Source organism: Nicotiana tomentosiformis, chromosome 4 (genome assembly GCF_000390325.3).
Source record: "Nicotiana tomentosiformis chromosome 4, ASM39032v3, whole genome shotgun sequence".
Taxonomy (NCBI): domain Eukaryota; kingdom Viridiplantae; phylum Streptophyta; class Magnoliopsida; order Solanales; family Solanaceae; genus Nicotiana; species Nicotiana tomentosiformis.
The window spans coordinates 8,313,719-8,332,170 of record NC_090815.1 but is presented as its reverse complement, the minus strand read 5'-3'; the positions used below and the strand labels follow the sequence as shown (position 1 = coordinate 8,332,170).

Below are 18,452 nucleotides of genomic sequence, written 5' to 3'. Positions count from 1 at the left end.
GTTAAGTTCAAAGCTCCACCAAAATGAACACCCTTCAACAAAAATAATATTCTCTTTTGTAGAGAATAAGTTGGAGACTTAGATTTTCTCCTTCTCTTTAACTCTCTTTTTCACTACACCAAGTTTACATTTTTCATACACACTACCATACTTTCACACACCAAATACAAGGAAGAAACACCATTATTTATAGGTGTAGAATCTCTTCCATAAAATAAATAATAAGGTAGTGGAATAATAAAATTGTAGAACATGGTTGGTGGTTATAAAATTTAATCTTTGGTAAGTAATTAGTGGTAGATTATGGCATTAATAATTTTATGAGTTACACCAAAATAATGACCACTTTCTTTTCAATTTATAAACACTATCTCACACAAAAATACATAGTAGGACACAACTTTTTTATATTAGATTGCCAATTCAGTCCATATTTCCCATTGAGAATCTAAATTTTCCTGCTAATTAAGACTCCAGCGTCTATTTATTTTATAACTTTTACATAACATATATAAAGGTGCAGCATAGCCATAAGCCAGGGAAAAGGGTGCAAGAGACATAATATCCGACTAATCCAAATACATCAAAGAGTAAAGCGCTCCCTATCAAGAAGTTTTCCTTCTGAAACTCGAACCTGAATCAATCTCACCTAATTGCTTTCTCTTCTTTGAAACCTTTTGTGACTCTGTAGATAAGCCAACAAATTATCCACAAAACGTTGTTGTACATCCTTACTACAAGACTCTTTCATCTCTTTAACATTTTGGCTATAAATTTTTCCTTTTTCCTCCACCATTACCAGCCTCAGAGATTTAGCCACACATTCTTTAGTAAATGATCCATCCAATTCATTTCTAAAAATTGGATATCCCAATTTCTTCTCAGTCAAGTGGCTACAAATCATCCCTTGATCGCCTAAAAAAGGCAATAATATCAACGGTTTCTCAAATTGTACTGCCTCTATTACTGAACTCCATCCAGAATGCGTCAAGAATCCACCTATTGATTCGTGATTCAGTAATTTTAATTGAGGTGCCCAACTCGTACATATAAATCCACGTCCTTTTGTTCTCTCTTCGAATTGTTCAGGTAACTCGATCACTTTTGAATCTGCACATCCACGTTGTTTTCTAAACACCCAAAAGAAAGGCAAGTTTGAAAGTTCTAAACCTAATGCTATGATTGTTAGTTCATCTTGGCTTGGCTTTGTCTCGCTCCCAAATGCAATATAAACTACTGAACCTGTTAGAATAATAGAGTAACAAAAATAAGAACAAAGAGATATTATCTGTATACTTTAAGAAAATATAGACAAGTATACAAGTCGTATACATACTGCAAATTATAGCCATTGATTAGAGAAGACCTGAATTCATAAAACTGAAAGAATGGTATAATTTAGAATAGCCTTCTTATTTCATAAACAAACATGTAAAATATAGACAAGGATACGAGTCGTATACATACTGCAAATTATAGCCATTGATTAGAGAAGACCTGAATTTATAAAACTGAAAGAATGGTATTTAGAATAGCCTTCTTATGTCATAAACAAACATGTCCAAATTAAAGTTAAAACTTAAATTTATTTTTTCAATTCAAATTCAAGTTCTAAATAAAATAGAAATATCAAGTCTTTTAATGGATAAAGCTGTTCATCAGTTTTGCCTCTCGATGCTAGATAATTCACTTCCCCCTATCCTAATTATGTGATGTATTATTTTTGAAGAATTAACCCAAATAGCCACCCACCTAACAGGTTAAACTAAAATAGCCGGTGAAGGTATAACATATGCATAATTTATGTATTATGAATGTATAATTGTGTATAATAAATGTTTAATTTACATATATGGCTAGAAAAAATAAATAATGAATATGGCCGGCTATTTGTGTAAAAATCCCCTTTTTCTGTAAAAAAAAAAAAAAGAATAATATCTTTTTGTCTTTAGAAACAATATAACTTTAAACTTTTTATTTTATCTTTAATGAGATGATTTATAATCATACAAATATCTATAGTTTGTTTTGAACCAAAAAATTTAAAAAGTTATTCTTTCTTAAATTTCATGCTCAATCAAAGTACATACATAAAAGGGATCTTTACATAAATAGCGGGTTGGATTCAGTGTTTACTATTCCTAGCCAGTATATATAGATTATGCATTGACTATATATCGTTATACACACACATATATATATATATATAGCTATTTTTATTTTAAGCGATTGTATGATCGGCTATTTAAGTTAATTCTTCTACATAAAATGAGATGGAAGGAGTACAGTCTATGTGAGAGTACCTTTTTGTTGCATATCTAGCCATGCTTTCATCTCTAGCCATGTTTCATTGTTATCTTCTTCTCCATCATCATAGCTAGTTGTGGGAAGCAAACCAATTGGAATAATTGGTTTCTCGTAAATGTTTTCTATGACTTGTAACCACTCGCCTTCGAACTCGTAACAACTCCTTATTGCCACTACATCAACGCCTTTCACGGTCACTGCGAGGCGATAAATATCGGAAACATTTCCTGTCGGAACAAAATTTTAAAATAAAAATTATCTTCTTTCAGAATCTATCATGTTAAATTATCAACAAAAATTTTCTTCTTTCAAATGACGTTATAACACATAGTTACATTTTTTTTCTAATTTAGTCCACTACTAAACTAAAAATTACGCCAAACTATCTACACATACAAACATATATATACTTTATGAGGCGCCTTAGATCCATTTAACGTTAAACTGTGGTATTAACTCAGTATACCACTTTAAATCTGAGTCAACCTTTTCCTATAACAATAATATAGGAACAAGAAATAAGCTCAATGCATCACATCCGTCGCAGCAGAACCCGATCCAACCTCAATATCGTTGTGGCATGCAATCCGGTCCAATCTTAATACGGTTGTGGTGTGCAACCCAATCCAATCTTAACACCGTTGCAGCATGCAACCCGATCCAAACCTCAATACCAATCCATATGGAAACACCCATCAAACAACATGGCAAGGAATATAACATAATACCGTGGAGAAAATGAGTAAGCATAATATACTAAGGATAAATATGACTAGAGCTTAGTAGCCAAACAACATTTCAAGAGACAACTCGCTCTTATATCTCATCAAGGCCCCAAGCATGGCTAATAACATGTACAAGGAGTCTCACAATCAACATAGCATACAAGAATAACACAAGAAATAAACAAAAACATGAACAAAACTACTTCTACCCACATACTTTAACACATGTTAAACGCATATACACTTGTCACCATAAGTTTAAATAATACATAGTTACATTTTTTTTTAATTTAGTCCATCATTAAAATAAAAATTATGCCAAACTATCTAGACATAAAAATAGATATATACTTTATGAGGCGTCTTAGATCCATTTAATGTTAAACCTTGGTATAACCTCAGTATACCACTTTAAATTTGAGTCAAACCTTTTACTATAACAAATAACATACAAATATTGCTAATAATGCATATACGTACATATGCAAGTCTATAAATTCTAATAACTAGAGTTATAATGGAGTGGTAAGTACTCATTTATACTTAATCAGAAATCTCGGGTTCAAGTCTTAAGTATGAAGTCATCTTTGTTAATGAGGACTTTACCCCTACGTGAGATTTTCCGGCACGAACCAAAATTTAGTCGGATCCTAATGCAGGTACGAAAACATTGGATGTAAACAAAAAACAAAGATCTATAAATTCTAAAACATTACCTCCATCTATGACCAAGTCATTGAACATACGTTGAATCTGATAAAAACTTGGCCTTACATTGGTTTCAAAAGTTACCCATTTAGGTTTCACTGTAAAATCTTCAGGCTTAACACGATCATTATCTCCATTTATAATACTAGAAGGAATTCCCCCCAGACTTAAACAAGTTGCAGGAAATATGCTGAAATAAATAGTGGGGATTTGTAATTTTTCAGTAATTGGAACTAACCAATAAGAAGCAAAATCTTGAATTACAAAATCAGGGTAAATGGATTCTATTAATTTGGGCATGGATTCTTGGAGTCTGTCAAAGGCAATTTTGAGGTACCTAACTTTATTATAAGGTAAATCACTTGTAGCTTCTGCATTTTCAGGGAGATTTTCAACATGGGGTAATTGAAGAGTAATAAATTCTATATGGGGTTTTAAATTTGGAGGCAATTTAGGGAGTCGTTGGATGTTTTTTGGAGTGGAAAAAAAGGAGATTTTGTGACCTTTTTCAGCTAAGAGTTTAGCTAGTTCTACGTATGGTATCATGTGACCAAAAGCTAACCAAGGAAACATGAAAAAATGAAAGTTCTTGACATCCGACATTGTTTTAGAGTTTGAGATTCAAAGTACAAAATGATATGAGGATTTTGTTGAAATTTAAGGTTGTGTTGTAAAAGTTATTGGTGAGAGGTAGCCGTTGCTTCAAATATCAAAGGAATACTATATAGTAAAACTTAGATCTGTTCTTGGTCTGTGGAATCTTTCAGATAGTGCTTAAATGGTTGTAGTATTTTATTTTATTTTTGTTGCATTATTGATTACAAAGTGGATTACAGTTTGCACGATGGGTCAGTGTGTCAATTTAAAAAAATTTATAATAATCTTAAGCTACAGTTGTAAATGTCTTATCAATAAAATTTGGAATATTTTTGTTCTCATACAATATTTAAAATTTATTTATTATAATTGTTCTAGATTTATATATTACCCAATATAACTATATTTTCTTGCAATTTATATACAATTCATTATTAGTGTCTTAAATTGGGGAATTCAGTTACATTGTTCTCATTTTTTCTCTTCTCTCCTATTTCCCTATTCTCTACATCCTCTCTCCATATACAATTCATTATTAGTATCTTAAATTAGGAGATTCAATTACACTCTTTTTCTTTTTTTCTCTCCTCTCCTCTTTCTCTATTCTTTGTCGTCTCTCCCTACCCAAAAGCGTGGATAGTTAAATATTGAATCATGGACGCACACAGTGGCGAAATTAGAATTTTTCCCAAGATTATTCAATTTTGAAAGAAGTAAAAAAATATTCCCGACAAAGAGTGTTCAATATGTGTTATATGCCTCTAAAACGTAATATTTTACCTATATACACAATATAATTTTTTGACAAAGGATGGTCAGCTGACCACCCTTGTGACCATGTGGCTTCGCCACTGGACGCACACCTCCATGAAACTCGAAATTTAAGTAAAATTTTCAATACCTCCACCTTCGTGGATGTAGCACCAGCGGCAGCAGCAATAGAAACTCGACGATGATAAATTGTATAGTACAACAATATACAAATTAAAAATAAAATTCCGTATAAATTTGATTCATCTACAACAACATATAAACAAAAAATAATAATAGAACTAATTATATAATATACAATTTTTTTATAACTTATTTACAACGTTCATACATCATTTTTACCTAGTTAAATACAACTACAACATCAAAAAATTTAAATAAATTTTCATACAAATTTTATACAATATGTCTTTTGTATATGATTTGTAATATTTTGATGTGGTGTGTTCTTTTTCCTCTCTGAAATTCCAATCAAAACTTCCTCTCTTAATACAATTTTAATACATACCAACAAGCTTATGTAAAAAGATAGTATTTTTAACTTAAATACAAATTTCATACAATTCATACATTATACAACAATTTTTCAACTTTCATATAACATTCAATTTTTTTTTAAAATATAACTACAACAGAATACAACTTAAATACAATTTACATACAACTTTAATACAATTTTGTATATATATTGAATGTCATGTGTCTTCTTCTTCGAGTTTCAATCTGAAATTCAGGCAAAATCAACTCTAATGTTCACCAAACACCACTCAAAATTGAGATATAAACTCCAAAGAATATTCTCAGTTATTTGTAACAACACTCAATCCAAACAAATAATATTTTTGAAAACTCAAATTCGAATTCAAAGCTTTTTAATGGTTTTCAATGATGGAGAATCAAACACCTTCAAAATTTAATGATTGACAATTTCAATTCGAACACCAATTGTGCAACATGAAAGGAAATTGCTAAGTTAAAACTCTATAGTAAAACAATTGAAATATATTGATAAATTCTCTAAAAAAAAAAAGGATAAAGTAGATGAGAAAATAGAGAAAAACAGAGAAAATCGAAGAAAAAAAAATAGAGTTGGGGAAAGAATAGAGAATGTGTGTGTTAGATAGAGAGAGAGGTGATCGAAAAGAGAGAAGGTAAAGAGAATAAAAGATATTCTTTATTCCGTTCTTAATATAAAAAAATATTTATTAATACTAATTTATATATAATTGATATATTATATATTAATTTATAATTAATTTAAAACATTAAAGGTGAGAGTAAATAAGTGTGCTTGTCCAAATCACTAGAGCTATAATAAATATGAGATGAGGATAACCATGCCTTAATATACGGGGGACTCATGGGAAATTGTGTTGGATTATTGTGAGAGATCACACTGTTATGTGTGGTTATCCAAATTTCTAGAAATTATTTTAACCGAACGTACCCTCTTTTTCTTTAACCATTCTGATTTGTTGGTGTTCGTCAATTAGATTAATTCAAATTCACCCCTCTCTATAATAACCTTGTTATACACATATATTAGCATTTAACGATTAAATATTTTTTGACTATTATAGATAAAACATATCCAAAAATTAAATATTTTTTCCTTTTTAATATTACATATAAAAGATTAAAAAAATATTCAAATTTAAAATTTTAAAAGATATGCATATTTCACTAGTTAAATATTAAAAAAAAACTAATACATTATTAGTAAATTCATAGTTAAACGTATAAAGATTTAAACTCTGAGCCAGACATTTTAAAGTTACCTAGACAAATAAATTCTTTCAAGATTGATGGAAGAACTTTGTAATTGTAGCTTGATCATAGATTTTATTCTTTTTAACAGCGATATAACGCTTGAATTGGCGAAGATTCGTATCCAAATTTTCAGCAAAAAAGTATCCAATAGCTTTTTCTTGAAGACAGTATAAGAGCTTAATAGTTAAATTTTCTATCTAAATATTTTTTGGAATTTGACCAATGGAAAAGATATCAAATGCACATTTTCAGACTTCAGATCTTATATTTTTTGCAAGATAGAAACTTTGTTTAATGGAAAAGATTATGTGCATATTTCTAGAATTATTATTAATAATCTTAAAGATTCTATATGGCTGTTACAGAGGGATAAATTTACAAAGAACGTTTTACTCTAAATATGGATGTTGTTGTTATGGTAAAAAACTGTTATAGAGAGGTAAAATAAAACTTAAAAAATCGATTCTGAGGAAAACTTGACTTTTATAGTGAATGGCTGCTATATAGGGATGTTGTTATAGAGAGATGTGATTGTAGTATATTATTTATTAAAACAAGAAGTATAAACTCAAAATCTTTAATCAAAAAAAAAATTCATTACTATTTTTTATTTTTTGTAATATAAAAAAAATATGCTAGCAAACAAACTTGTCTTATAACTAGGGGTGTCAATGGATATTTAAAAATTGACTAAACCGAACGAAATGTACCGTACCGAACCATTTTTCAGGTTTCTTTTAATAAAATCGTAGGTTTTAATATACATTTATAATTGTACCTATAACTAGGGTATGTTTTTTATTTTATGAAAAATAAATTGAAAAAATACTGAACTGTACCGAATAAATTTACACGTGAAAATAATTTTTATATATTAAGTTTAAAAATAATAAAGCATTAATTTTTTTCTTGGGCCGTGAAATTATGAAAATAGTTACAAGCCAACAAGTAATTAAAATCAAAATCCTAATTTTCAAACCTATTATGCTAATCCTATTAAAATTGAATTATTTACAGCATATTCACTAGCAAGACATAAGGTATTCTAGCGATTATGAGTAGCAAACTGCAATGTATTGAATATGTTTCCTTTCGGATGATTTAAATTTATCTTTTTGAATATTTAATTTTCTATAGACTTTATTCTTGAGTCCCAGATTGGTTTATATCTTTCCACTCATGTGATTTATATTTTTTAGTATTTTCTTAGTTTCTTTTATACTGTGTAGACAATAAATTTGCGTCGGGAAAATAAAATCGAGACCGAAAAATATTGCAACAATCGTAGTATTTGATTTCAAATAATTTGAGTGTACAATCTCTATGAATCCTCTAATTCTTCTTTCCAATAGTAAATAAATCCAAAGGCCTTTGAGCTTGATCTTGAATATATAGTTGTTGCCACGAATGATGATCTTGAATTCAACTAGCACGACCTTTGATTTGAACTCGTACTCCTTGAATCTTGATTTGTTCTTCGTTCTTGAGCTTGAACTTGATTTGTTCTTCGTTCTTGAGCTTGAACTCGAACTTGTGGAGGAATTTGCAGTGTTTGATCCACGAGCTCTTTCTTGCTTCTTGTTATAACTTTTGGTGTCTTTTCTGGGTTATGAAAACCCCTATTTATAGTTGTGTTGGGGAGGGGGGGGGGAGGAAGTTATGATAAGAACAAACGCTTTTCGACCAATCAAATTAAAGTGTGACATGACCGCATTTGATTGGCCAGAACATGTCACTTGCACATGTGGCGCGATTTCATTGGTCTTTTAATGTGACTTGGCATGCCTTGTCATTTTGACACATGGCATGATCCGATTGGCTCTTTCGCTTGACTTGGCGTGCCACGTCATATGACATGTGGTACCAAACTAGGCCTCTAGGAAGATGACATTTTGGGGTTAATGAAGTGGGCTCATCACTTTAGCCCAATTAAATGGGCTACCCCAATGGATTAAGACTTATTTATTTAATTTATATATATTTGACTTATATAAGTAATTCAGTTATATTAGCCCATAATATTTATTTGGACCAATATATCTTGAATTTTAAAATATAATTCAAATTATTTTATGAATTTAATTTTAATAAAATTTATATGCCTACAAATGTTCCCTACTTAAACTTTTGAAGGCTATTGACTTGAAGTACTAACATAGCACTGAATTTGGAGTTCGAATCGAATAAAAATTGCCCCTGCAATCTATTCCTTGAGACTTTTGATATTAGTTCATATTCGTGTAGAAATAATACACAGTACGTAGGCATCTAATTCTTGGCACTTGAACCAATATTGTCCAAGATCCCCTCCACGTATGACTGGAAACAAACGCATCAGCTAGTCTTAATTATCTTGCCAAAGAATTAAGTAGAACTTAGACTAGTACCAGGAAACTTTTCAAAACCATAGTGGACAATTATATAAGACGACTTTCATGAGACATAGGAGTTTGTATTTTACTCGAAGACAAATTGCTTCAGCTGATATCTACTTGATCATGGAAGCATTAAATCACCGCCTTTACCTTTGTTATGTGGGCCGGGCCCGGTCCTAAGTGGGCTTCGCGGGCCCGGTTCTAAGTGGACCAGTTCTAAGTGGGCCGGTCCTAAACGGTCCCGGACTTTGCGGGCTTCTTGTTAGAATCGGTTCGGGACCGGAACCACGAACTAACGGTCCCGTGTTAAGTGGGTCGGTCCCGGTCCTAAGTGGGCCCAAACGGTCCTAAGCGGACCCAACAGATACTTTTTATTTTTTAAATTATTTTTATACAAGTTAGAGAAAAAAATGGTAATAAAAATATCTAAGGCAATTCCTAGTAAATTATATTATAGAATTGTCACCTAAATTTTTTAATTGAAATTTAAACACAAAAATATTGTAAAGAGATATTCAAAGTAATGCGTTAATATATATATATATATATATATACTATATTATACTATATGTATAGCTTAAGATATATAAAAAGATAAAAATATTGTAAAGAGATATTCAAAGCAATGCGTTATATTTTTATTATAGCATTAAAACATCATGGCAATATCTTTCTTAGTCTTCCTCCCTCCTATGGAATGAGCACAAAAAGGTACTAATACCACCATTGAGAAGAAAAAGAAACTAATCAAGATGTGCCAAAATACAAGTTACATATTAATTTACATGGTATCTCTTACAAATTTCATAAATCCTTCAAGGTCCGAAGGAATTTCCGTTGGTGGTGGCGGAAATGAAGCTTGGTCATCACCGCTTCCAGGCGAAGCATCATCCTCCGCAAGTTCAGCTAGCATTTCTTCGTAAGCTTCGTCTACCTCTAGTTGTGATTCAGCAAGTCCAAAATTTCTTCTTTCCGAACGGATCCAATCTCTGAAAAATACTGATTTTTCCAAGCTCTCCCTCATAGACGCTCTATAATCACCGAGTTGAAGTCTTGCTTGACTGAAAGTGCTCTCTGATGTCACTGTTGAAGCTTGAATAGTTAAAATGTCTCGGGTCATCCTTGAAAGAATCGGAAAGTATTTTTCTTTGTCCTTCCACCATTCCAAAATATTAAAGGAGCCGTCGGGATTCACTTCCTCAATTCCCTGTGACAAATAAACTTCAAGCTCATTTAGTTGTGAAAAATCACTAGTACTAGAACCTTGAGAACCCCTGAACCCTACCCAAGCACTAAGTGCTCTTACTTCCGCAGTTCTTTTAGATGATTGAGAACTACAAGAAGAAGGAGTTGGAACATTTGGTCTAGCATGATCTAATGCAACTTGATAAGCATTATAAATAGTTTGAACATTTATTTTAATTGAGACTATTGCGTCTGGAAGTTTAGACAACTCCTCATCTTCAAGTGCTAAACCATTATAAACAGTTTCATACCAAAATTGAGGACCTCCTAATTTCATAGTAGGATTTAACAATGCAGCAATACCATAAATAGGGGGAATAAGGAAAACATATTTTTTAAAATAAAACTATAACTTTCCAAGATCAAACAAATTTGCAAGTTCTGCAATATAAACTAAACAGTTAGAAATAGTATGATAATATTGCCCAGAAAATTCATTTGTAGCAATATAAAATTTTTCTAAAAAATTTACAAGCATTTTAACATGAGCCCAATCCGCATTTGTAAGGTGCTCATCATCATCACTTACATGAGCATTAAACGTTGAGTTTATGGGGTTTCTATATTCATATGCAACAACTAAACTTTCATACATGTAATTCCATCTAGTTGGACAAGGTTTAGGAACCTTTCTTTCTCTTAGGCCAAATTCATCGCATCTTTTAAAATATTCTCTAAGTCTACTTCTACGGTTTGAATAAAAAAGCCAATTAAGAGCCATTTTAACCTTTTCAATTTCAACATTTAAAATTCGCATACCATCACCCACAATTAAATGGTAAATATGACAAATACATCTAACATGAAAAATGTTACTAAATGCAGGACTTAGTGTAGTAGTAAGCAAGGCTACAACATTTGTGTTACTAGTAGCATTATCCATTGAAACTGATATTATTTTATCACTAATGCAAAAATATCTACAAATATCCGTAATCGTGCTAGAAATAAACTGCCCTGTGTGACGTGAATTAATTATTCTATAAGCAATAATGCGCTTTTGCATTATCCAATCCTCATCAATCCAATGACTGGTAACAGTAAGGTAATCACAGTCATTGAAGGCGCGAGACAATCGAGCTTGATAACATTCAAGACTCTGTTGAGCTTCCAACCTCTTCTCATCAAGAGCCTCCAAATTTGCTAATCGAAGTTGAGCATTTTCTTCATCAGTGATCCCTTCTTGAATAACCAGTCGTAATGAAGGTATTTGACGCTCGAGTGGGAAAATGGCTTCGACTTCATAAACGAGTGAATAAGGAGTTGCTTGTGTTGGCGTGCGGTGAGTCATCCTATATGCCCATAGAGCTTCTTCCATACGGTCATTCCAATCTCGTTTGGATTTAGAGATGACTTTCTTTAACAAGTTGCATAGAGTTTTGTTGAATGCCTCAGCTAGACCATTTGCGGCAGCATTGTACATCGAAGAATTACGCTGCTTGAAGCCAAAAAGATCAAAAATCTTGTTCATCAACCTATTATCGAATGGCTTTCCATTATACGTTATTATGTAACGAGGAACGCCAAAGAGATATATTATGTTTACTCGGATGAAACTTTCAACATTTTTCTTCTTTACCTCCTTAAGAGCAACAACTTCAGCCCATTTTGAGAAGTAGTCAATTGCAGCCAGGATGTATAGGTGCCCACCAGAGGACTTTGGCAGTGGTCCAACAACATCCAATCCCAAGCGTCAAACGGCAAGGATGCCACAGTCGGGTGCAACACTTCAGGAGGTTGATGAATAAAATTCGCATGGAATTGATAAGCCTTGCATCTTCGAACGTAGTCCAAGAAATCTTTTACCATCGTTGGCCAATAATATCCCATCCTTTTTATATGGAAGTGGAGCTTTGGTCCAGACTGGTGTGACCCACATACCCCAGAATGTGCCTCTTGCAAAGCTTGGAGTGCTTCTTCTTCCCCTAAGCATCGCAAGAGTACTCCCACGAATGACCTTCTGTATAGAGTATCTTTGTGGTAAAGGAAGCGAGGTGCACGATGACAGATTTCAGTCCTTCTCCTCGGATTTTCTGGAAGTATCCCATAGCTTAAGTAGTTGATAATGGGTTGTCGCCATTCTTCTTTCTCAGCTTCAGAAACAGCGACAAGATGCTTGAGATCATTTCCTTCACATTCAACCTCATTTGGCAGCGGTACTACCCATTTTTGGCAGACACTAACTTGCGCTTAATCAGGCAGGGTTAACGATGAAGCTATGGCAGCTATGGCAGCTAAAGCATCATCTTTCTTGTTTTCTTTCCTTGGCACATGTTGAATAGTCACGTCACCGACCCATCCCATTAATTTTTTAGCGTAATCATGATATGGGCGTAGTTTAGGTTTCTTGATCTCGTAACTACCCAAAAGCTGGTTGATCACCAACTGAGAGTCACCAAAGACTTGCAATTGCAACCGTTTCATTTCGAAAGCCATTGTTAGATATTAGTGCTTGATACTTAGCAACGTTGTTAGAGTAGAGTTGCGTCAACGTAAAAGAGTAGGGCAGAACTTCACCTTGAGAAGTGACAAATACCACAGCAGCATCATCTCTTTCGCGATGTGCAACACCATCAAAGTACATCTTTCATGGAGATTGAACTTCAATGACCATTGTGTCCTCATCGGGTAGTTCGTCAGTTAGCTCCCAATCATCAAGTATAGGGTGATCTGCCAATTCTTGTCCTTTTACAGCCATTTGAGGGATGTACAAAGTCTCGAATTGTTGAAATTGGAGATACTATCTCGCTAGTCGATCACTAAGAACAGGTTTTGACATCACGAACTTGATGGGATTTTCTTTAGAAATAAGACGAACAGCATGAGCTTGAAAGTAGTGCTTCAACTCTTGAATTGAGAAGACTAGCGCTAAACACAACTTTTCAATTGGCGAATAATCCAGCTCGTCTGGTGTCATTATCCCGCTCAAGTAGTAAAGAGAGTTTTCTTTCCCCTCACTATTTTTATTGGGCCAACAACGCTCCAACAGACCTTTCTTGTGCTAAAATATATAGTATCAACGGCTTTCCAAGTATAGGGGATGCTAAAACCAGAGGCTTCATCAAGTAAGATTTAATGCTCTCAAAGGCATTTCTACACGCTTGGTCCCATTTGAAAGGGACACATTTTTTCATAAGGCAACTGAATGGTTGGCACCTCCCAGCTAGGTTTGAGATGAATCTCCTAAGGTACGCTAATTTTCCTTGCAGACTTTTCACTTCGTGAATATTCCAACTCTCAGGCATTTTCAAGATTGCATTTACTTTGGCTTGATCAATTTCAATCCTCGATGTCGGACAATGAAACCAAGGAAATTTCCGAAAGTAACTCCAAAGGCGCATTTCAATGGATTCATCCTAAGTTGGTACCTCCAGAGCAACTCAAATACCATTCTCAAGTCTTTCAAGTGGTCGCCTCTCTTTCTTTATTTTACCACCAAGTCGTCCACATAGCATTCGACATTTTTGTGTAGAAGGTCGTCAAACATATTCTGCAAAGCCCTTTGATAAGTAGCACCAGCATTCTTCAAGCCAAAAGGCCATTACCTTGTAGCAATAAATACCCTTGGGGGTGCGGAATGCAGTAAGCTCTTCATCTTTTGGTGCCATGCGAATTTGGTTATAGCCTGACGAACCATCCATAAATAGCATTGCCTCATACCCAGTAGTAGCATCGATCATCAGCTCCTGAATAGGAAGCGGGAATTCATCTTTGGGACACGCATGGTTGAGATCCCTTAAGTCGACGCACACTCGAATCTGGCCATTCTTCTTCCTTACAGGGACAATACTTGAAACCCATGTTGGGTATTTAACTTCACGAATAAAGCCAGCTTTGATGAGTTTGTTAACTTCGGTTTCAATCAAGGGAACCAAGTCCGGCCTAAAGCGCCTTTGGGGTTGTTTAACAAGGAGAGCACCATTCTTGACATCAAAGTGATGGATTGCTACTTTCGGGTCCAAGCCAGGCATCTCTTTGTAGCTCCAAGCAAAGACATCCCTGAATTTCTTGAGTAACTCAATATAAGTGCTTTCTTCATCCACTTCTAGTAAAACACTTAGGTAGGTGGGTCTTGGTTCTTCATCAGTGCCAAGGTTAACTTCTTTTAAGGCATCAACTGTAGTCTTCACTCCTTCTTCAAGTTCAGGTGGAGCATCTTTCGCATCTTTATCTTCTTAAGAGTCTCCATCGTTGAAGGATATGTGATAACACGGTTAAACATCGTCCAATTTCTCGTCATCCTCCATTAAAGATAAAACACCATGCTCGCCTTATACAGTAACATGATACGAAGAACCACACTTTCTTCGTCTTCATCACGTTCTTTAGTGTATACCACAGTGTATGGCTTCACCTTTAGTACTTCATCACACGAAACCATGACTTTTGTTTGTCACTTCATTCTAGAAGGAACCAAACTTTGGAAATCTTTAGAGATCTTCTGAATTTTGGGCAAAGCGACTATTTTTGCAATTCGATAATTTCTCTGGAACTTATTCCCCTTCTTTAATGGACCCAATCTCTCAAATACAGAAGTTCTCACAGTTGATTTTCCAAGTCGATCAAAGACAGAAGGCCTGTTAGAAGCGGCAGATTCGTCTTCTACAGTGATATAATTATTGCTCGCCCTTCTTATGGAGATGTGCACTGGTGACGGTTGCTTGTATCCCAAACCTTCATGTGGTTGCCTCATCGCATCTTCTGATGGGAGCTTCCCTAACTTTGACGGCTCATTGGGATTGTATCCAGCTTTTGCAAATAGCATGTAAGCATTAGGATCAAACCGTCATTTGTTCGCTTTGTAGGGAGTGCCATATTCTATAAATGATTTTGGGCTACAAACCCTGCAAGTGGCTTTGAGGACAACTTTACTGCCTCAATTCATTTTACCGAAAGAGTTAACTCCTTTAGCATGTTAGTTTGGAGATTAGATGATTCACCTTCATCTTTCTTTCTTTCTTATAGGGACATATTGGAGTGCATGACTTACTTTCTTGCCATAAGATGCAATATCCACTCGATGATATTTATTCGCATTGGGTTGTACCTCATCAGTAATGCCTTTGGCTCTACCAGCAATCACCTCAGCTCTTTTAGTTATGGGCTCGTCATTCTTGCTTTTCATGCCATTATCAGCTTTTAGCTCCTTCACAATGCGGTTCTTCAAGTAAATCTTTTCATCGGCGAAGTGTGACTCAGCCTCGGTGAATGGCTCATCATCAGCAACTATCTTCTTCTCGACTTCACCCTCATAGTACTTCAAACATTGATGGTAAGTAGATGGAACCACTTTACTCTCATGTATCCAAGGCCTTCCGAGGAAGACGTTGTGTGAAGTCTTTGCATCGATCACATGCAGCCATGCACTTGATTGCATATCTTCAATGGTGATTCCCAACCTGATCGCACATATGGCTCTTTGCCCCCCTTGGTTGAATCCTTGAATCATCACACGACTTTCTGAGAGTTCGTTCATGGGAATAACAAGTTCTTTCACAGTGCGAATTGGCAAAATGTTCACTGAGGATCCTCCATCAACCAAAATTCGATTTACCCTTTCATCACACATATAGCCAACCAGGTATAATGGACGGTTATGAAGAGTGTCACCTACAAGAAGATCGTCATTTGTGAACGTGATTTTTTTCTCACAAGCATTAACTTCTTGAGGAGTGGACTCGATGAGCTTTTCCGAAGATGGTGCCAACGGTAGGTCATCACTCTTTTCTTCCCCTTCGTAAGCATGGAAACAAGAGGCATCAATACCCCCATTGGAAATCTTTGTGCAGAACCAACTTGGTAAAAACTCCTCCAAGGTCACTAGATGTCGTGGCTTTTGAGGGTGGTGCACCTCCAATTTTGCTTTATTTATTTGCTTAACTGGATTCCATCTCTTTGGTCTTTTTACCATCATTTTCCTTGTTGGTTGTTCTACTGATTCTTTTCGTGGGCTCCTTCTGTGGTGCCTACGACGAGTCACCAACATCCAACCTTCGTCATCCTCAGGTTGATCGTCTTCAACTTTGTTGTTGTCTATTAATTCTTCATCTTTACTTTCTTTAAAACTACATAATTCGTCTGGACTAAATGAGCCAAATGTGATAGAGACTTGGTTTGTGCTTGCTTTCTCATCTTCAAGCATGATCTTATTTTAACGAGCCAAGTCCATAACTTTGTCGTTGAAGACAAAACACTTCTCCAGAGTGTTGCTCACAAGTCGATGATATTTGCAGTAATTTGGGTCATCAGTTTTCCCAGCTTCATTTGGCCGCTTCATCTACGGAAGCTCAATGAGATTTAACTCGAGGAGTTCTTCGAAAATGGCTGGCACATCAGAATCCAGAAATGGGTACTCTTTCTCTTGCATTTCTTTTAGAGTTAACTTTCCACTTGGCTTATCTTGAAACGAAGTGGATTTCATACTCTGCCTTTTGCTCACCTTCGTCGTGAACTTCACAGGTGATGTGTTGACATTCATAGCTTCTTTGTTTTCAGAGCTTGGTACAAACTTGCTCTATTTTCTGACTTCTTGCTTGTCGTTCCCTTTGCGAGGTTCATAGATGGGTAGCCTTTCATTTCCAGCGGAGGCCATGCTCAATTCCATGTCATGGGCACGAGTTGCAAGTTCTTCAAATGTGCTAGGCTTTATACCTTGCAAGATATAGCGCAATCCCCAATGCATGCCTTGGATGCACATCTCTATGCCAGAAGCTTCATTAAGCCTATCTTTACAATTGAGGCTTGCGTTCCTCCAACGATTGATAAAGTCGATAACTAGTTCACCCTTTCGTTGACGAGTATTTGTGAGTTCCACCATGCTCACAATGCGCCTTGTGCTATAAAAACGATTGAGGAACTCTTGCTCTAGTTGATCCCAACTATCAATAGATCCCGCCTCAAAGTTTGTATACCAATCAAAAGCATTTACTTTTAGAAAGCGGACAAACTGTTTGACAAGGTAATCTCCATAAGTCCCAGCATTGTTGCACGTCTCAACGAAGTGCGCCGCATGTTACTTTGGATTGCCTTTACCATCAAACTGTTGAAACTTTGGAGGTTGATAGCCAGCAGGCATCTTCAACATATCGATCCTTGTAGTGTACGGCTTTGCGTATGTAAGGGAGGACTTGGAAGCAACTTCATATTTATTCTTAATAGTTCCTTCAATGAACTCATTCAGTTGATCGATGGGAATCATCCCTTCATATGAGACATGGATAGCCTTAGTGGATGCTACTCGTATCGGGGGAGAATCAATCTCTGGAACTTTTGGGAGCCTGCCAGGTGCATGGGTGGATTCTTCTTCCATCAAGATTCCCACCATGTCTGTTAGCTTGTCAATTCTAGCTTCTTGATTTTGCATGCATTTGGTCAAGCCAGCGATTGCTTCCGTCAAGTTCGCCAACTGTTCTTCCACCGATTAAGTGTTTGTCACCATAGGTTGCATGATTGTTGTAGATGATGAGGAGTAGCATGGATTGTCATACAGATTGATTCTCGAATGGCTCACGCTACGCTGTGTAAGTGGGGAGGATCCATCACTTAAAGCATCATCATCTTTCTTCACAGCCGAGTTCTTGGATCCGAAAAGGTCAAGCAGAGCAAGAGTTTTTTTGAAGCCATTTCAATGTTCTTGAACTTTGGTGATTTGAAAAGTTGAGATGAAAGGTAGAGATTGTCCCACTAGGCGTGCCATAATTTGTAGACAATAAATTTGCGACAAAAAAGTAAAATCGAGACCGAAAAATATTGCAACAATAGTAGTATTTGATTTCAAATAATTTGAGTGTACAATCTCTAGGAATCCTCTGATTCTTCTTTCCAATAATAAATAAATCCAAGGGCCTTTGATCTTGATCTTGAATATATAGTTGTTGCCACAAATGGTGATCTTGAATTCAACTAGCACAAACTTTGATTTGAACTCGTACTCCTTGAATCTTGATTTGTTCTT

General features: G+C 35.0%; 2 protein-coding genes across 2 annotated transcripts; both read right to left on the bottom strand.

The window, feature by feature from the left end:
• Positions 1–453: 453 nt before the first annotated feature.
• LOC104107805 (UDP-glycosyltransferase 91A1-like) lies at positions 454–4,475 on the bottom strand. The gene is made up of 3 exons (XM_009616710.4): positions 3,749–4,475; positions 2,304–2,534; positions 454–1,242 (listed from the first exon to the last, which is right to left on the bottom strand). Exons 1-3 carry the CDS (start codon positions 4,341–4,343, stop codon positions 650–652), a joined length of 1,419 nt encoding a protein of 472 aa, XP_009615005.1. The 5' UTR covers positions 4,344–4,475; the 3' UTR covers positions 454–649.
• An 875-nt stretch (positions 4,476–5,350) lies between these two features.
• On the bottom strand, positions 5,351–12,307 carry LOC138909227 (uncharacterized). Its single transcript, XM_070200415.1, has 3 exons — positions 12,078–12,307; positions 11,614–11,973; positions 5,351–5,354 (listed from the first exon to the last, which is right to left on the bottom strand). The coding sequence occupies exons 1-3, from the start codon at positions 12,305–12,307 to the stop codon at positions 5,351–5,353; spliced, it is 594 nt and encodes a 197-aa protein (XP_070056516.1).
• Between the last annotated feature and the right edge of the window lie 6,145 nt (positions 12,308–18,452).

Excerpts from the sequence above, each read along its gene's own strand:
- LOC104107805 (XM_009616710.4), bottom strand. The coding sequence starts at position 4,343 with ATGTCGGATGTCAAGAACTTTCATTTTTTCATGTTTCCTTGGTTAGCT. Across the intron at positions 2,535-3,748 it reads TGACTTGGTCATAGATGGAG|GAAATGTTTCCGATATTTAT; the intron begins GTAATGTTTTAG and ends TTGTTCCGACAG. Across the intron at positions 1,243-2,303 it reads GCTAGATATGCAACAAAAAG|GTTCAGTAGTTTATATTGCA; the intron begins GTACTCTCACAT and ends TTATTCTAACAG.
- LOC138909227 (XM_070200415.1), bottom strand. The coding sequence starts at position 12,307 with ATGGTAAAAGATTTCTTGGACTACGTTCGAAGATGCAAGGCTTATCAA. Across the intron at positions 11,974-12,077 it reads AAGTTGTTGCTCTTAAGGAG|GTTGATGAACAAGATTTTTG; the intron begins GTAAAGAAGAAA and ends ATTCGATAATAG.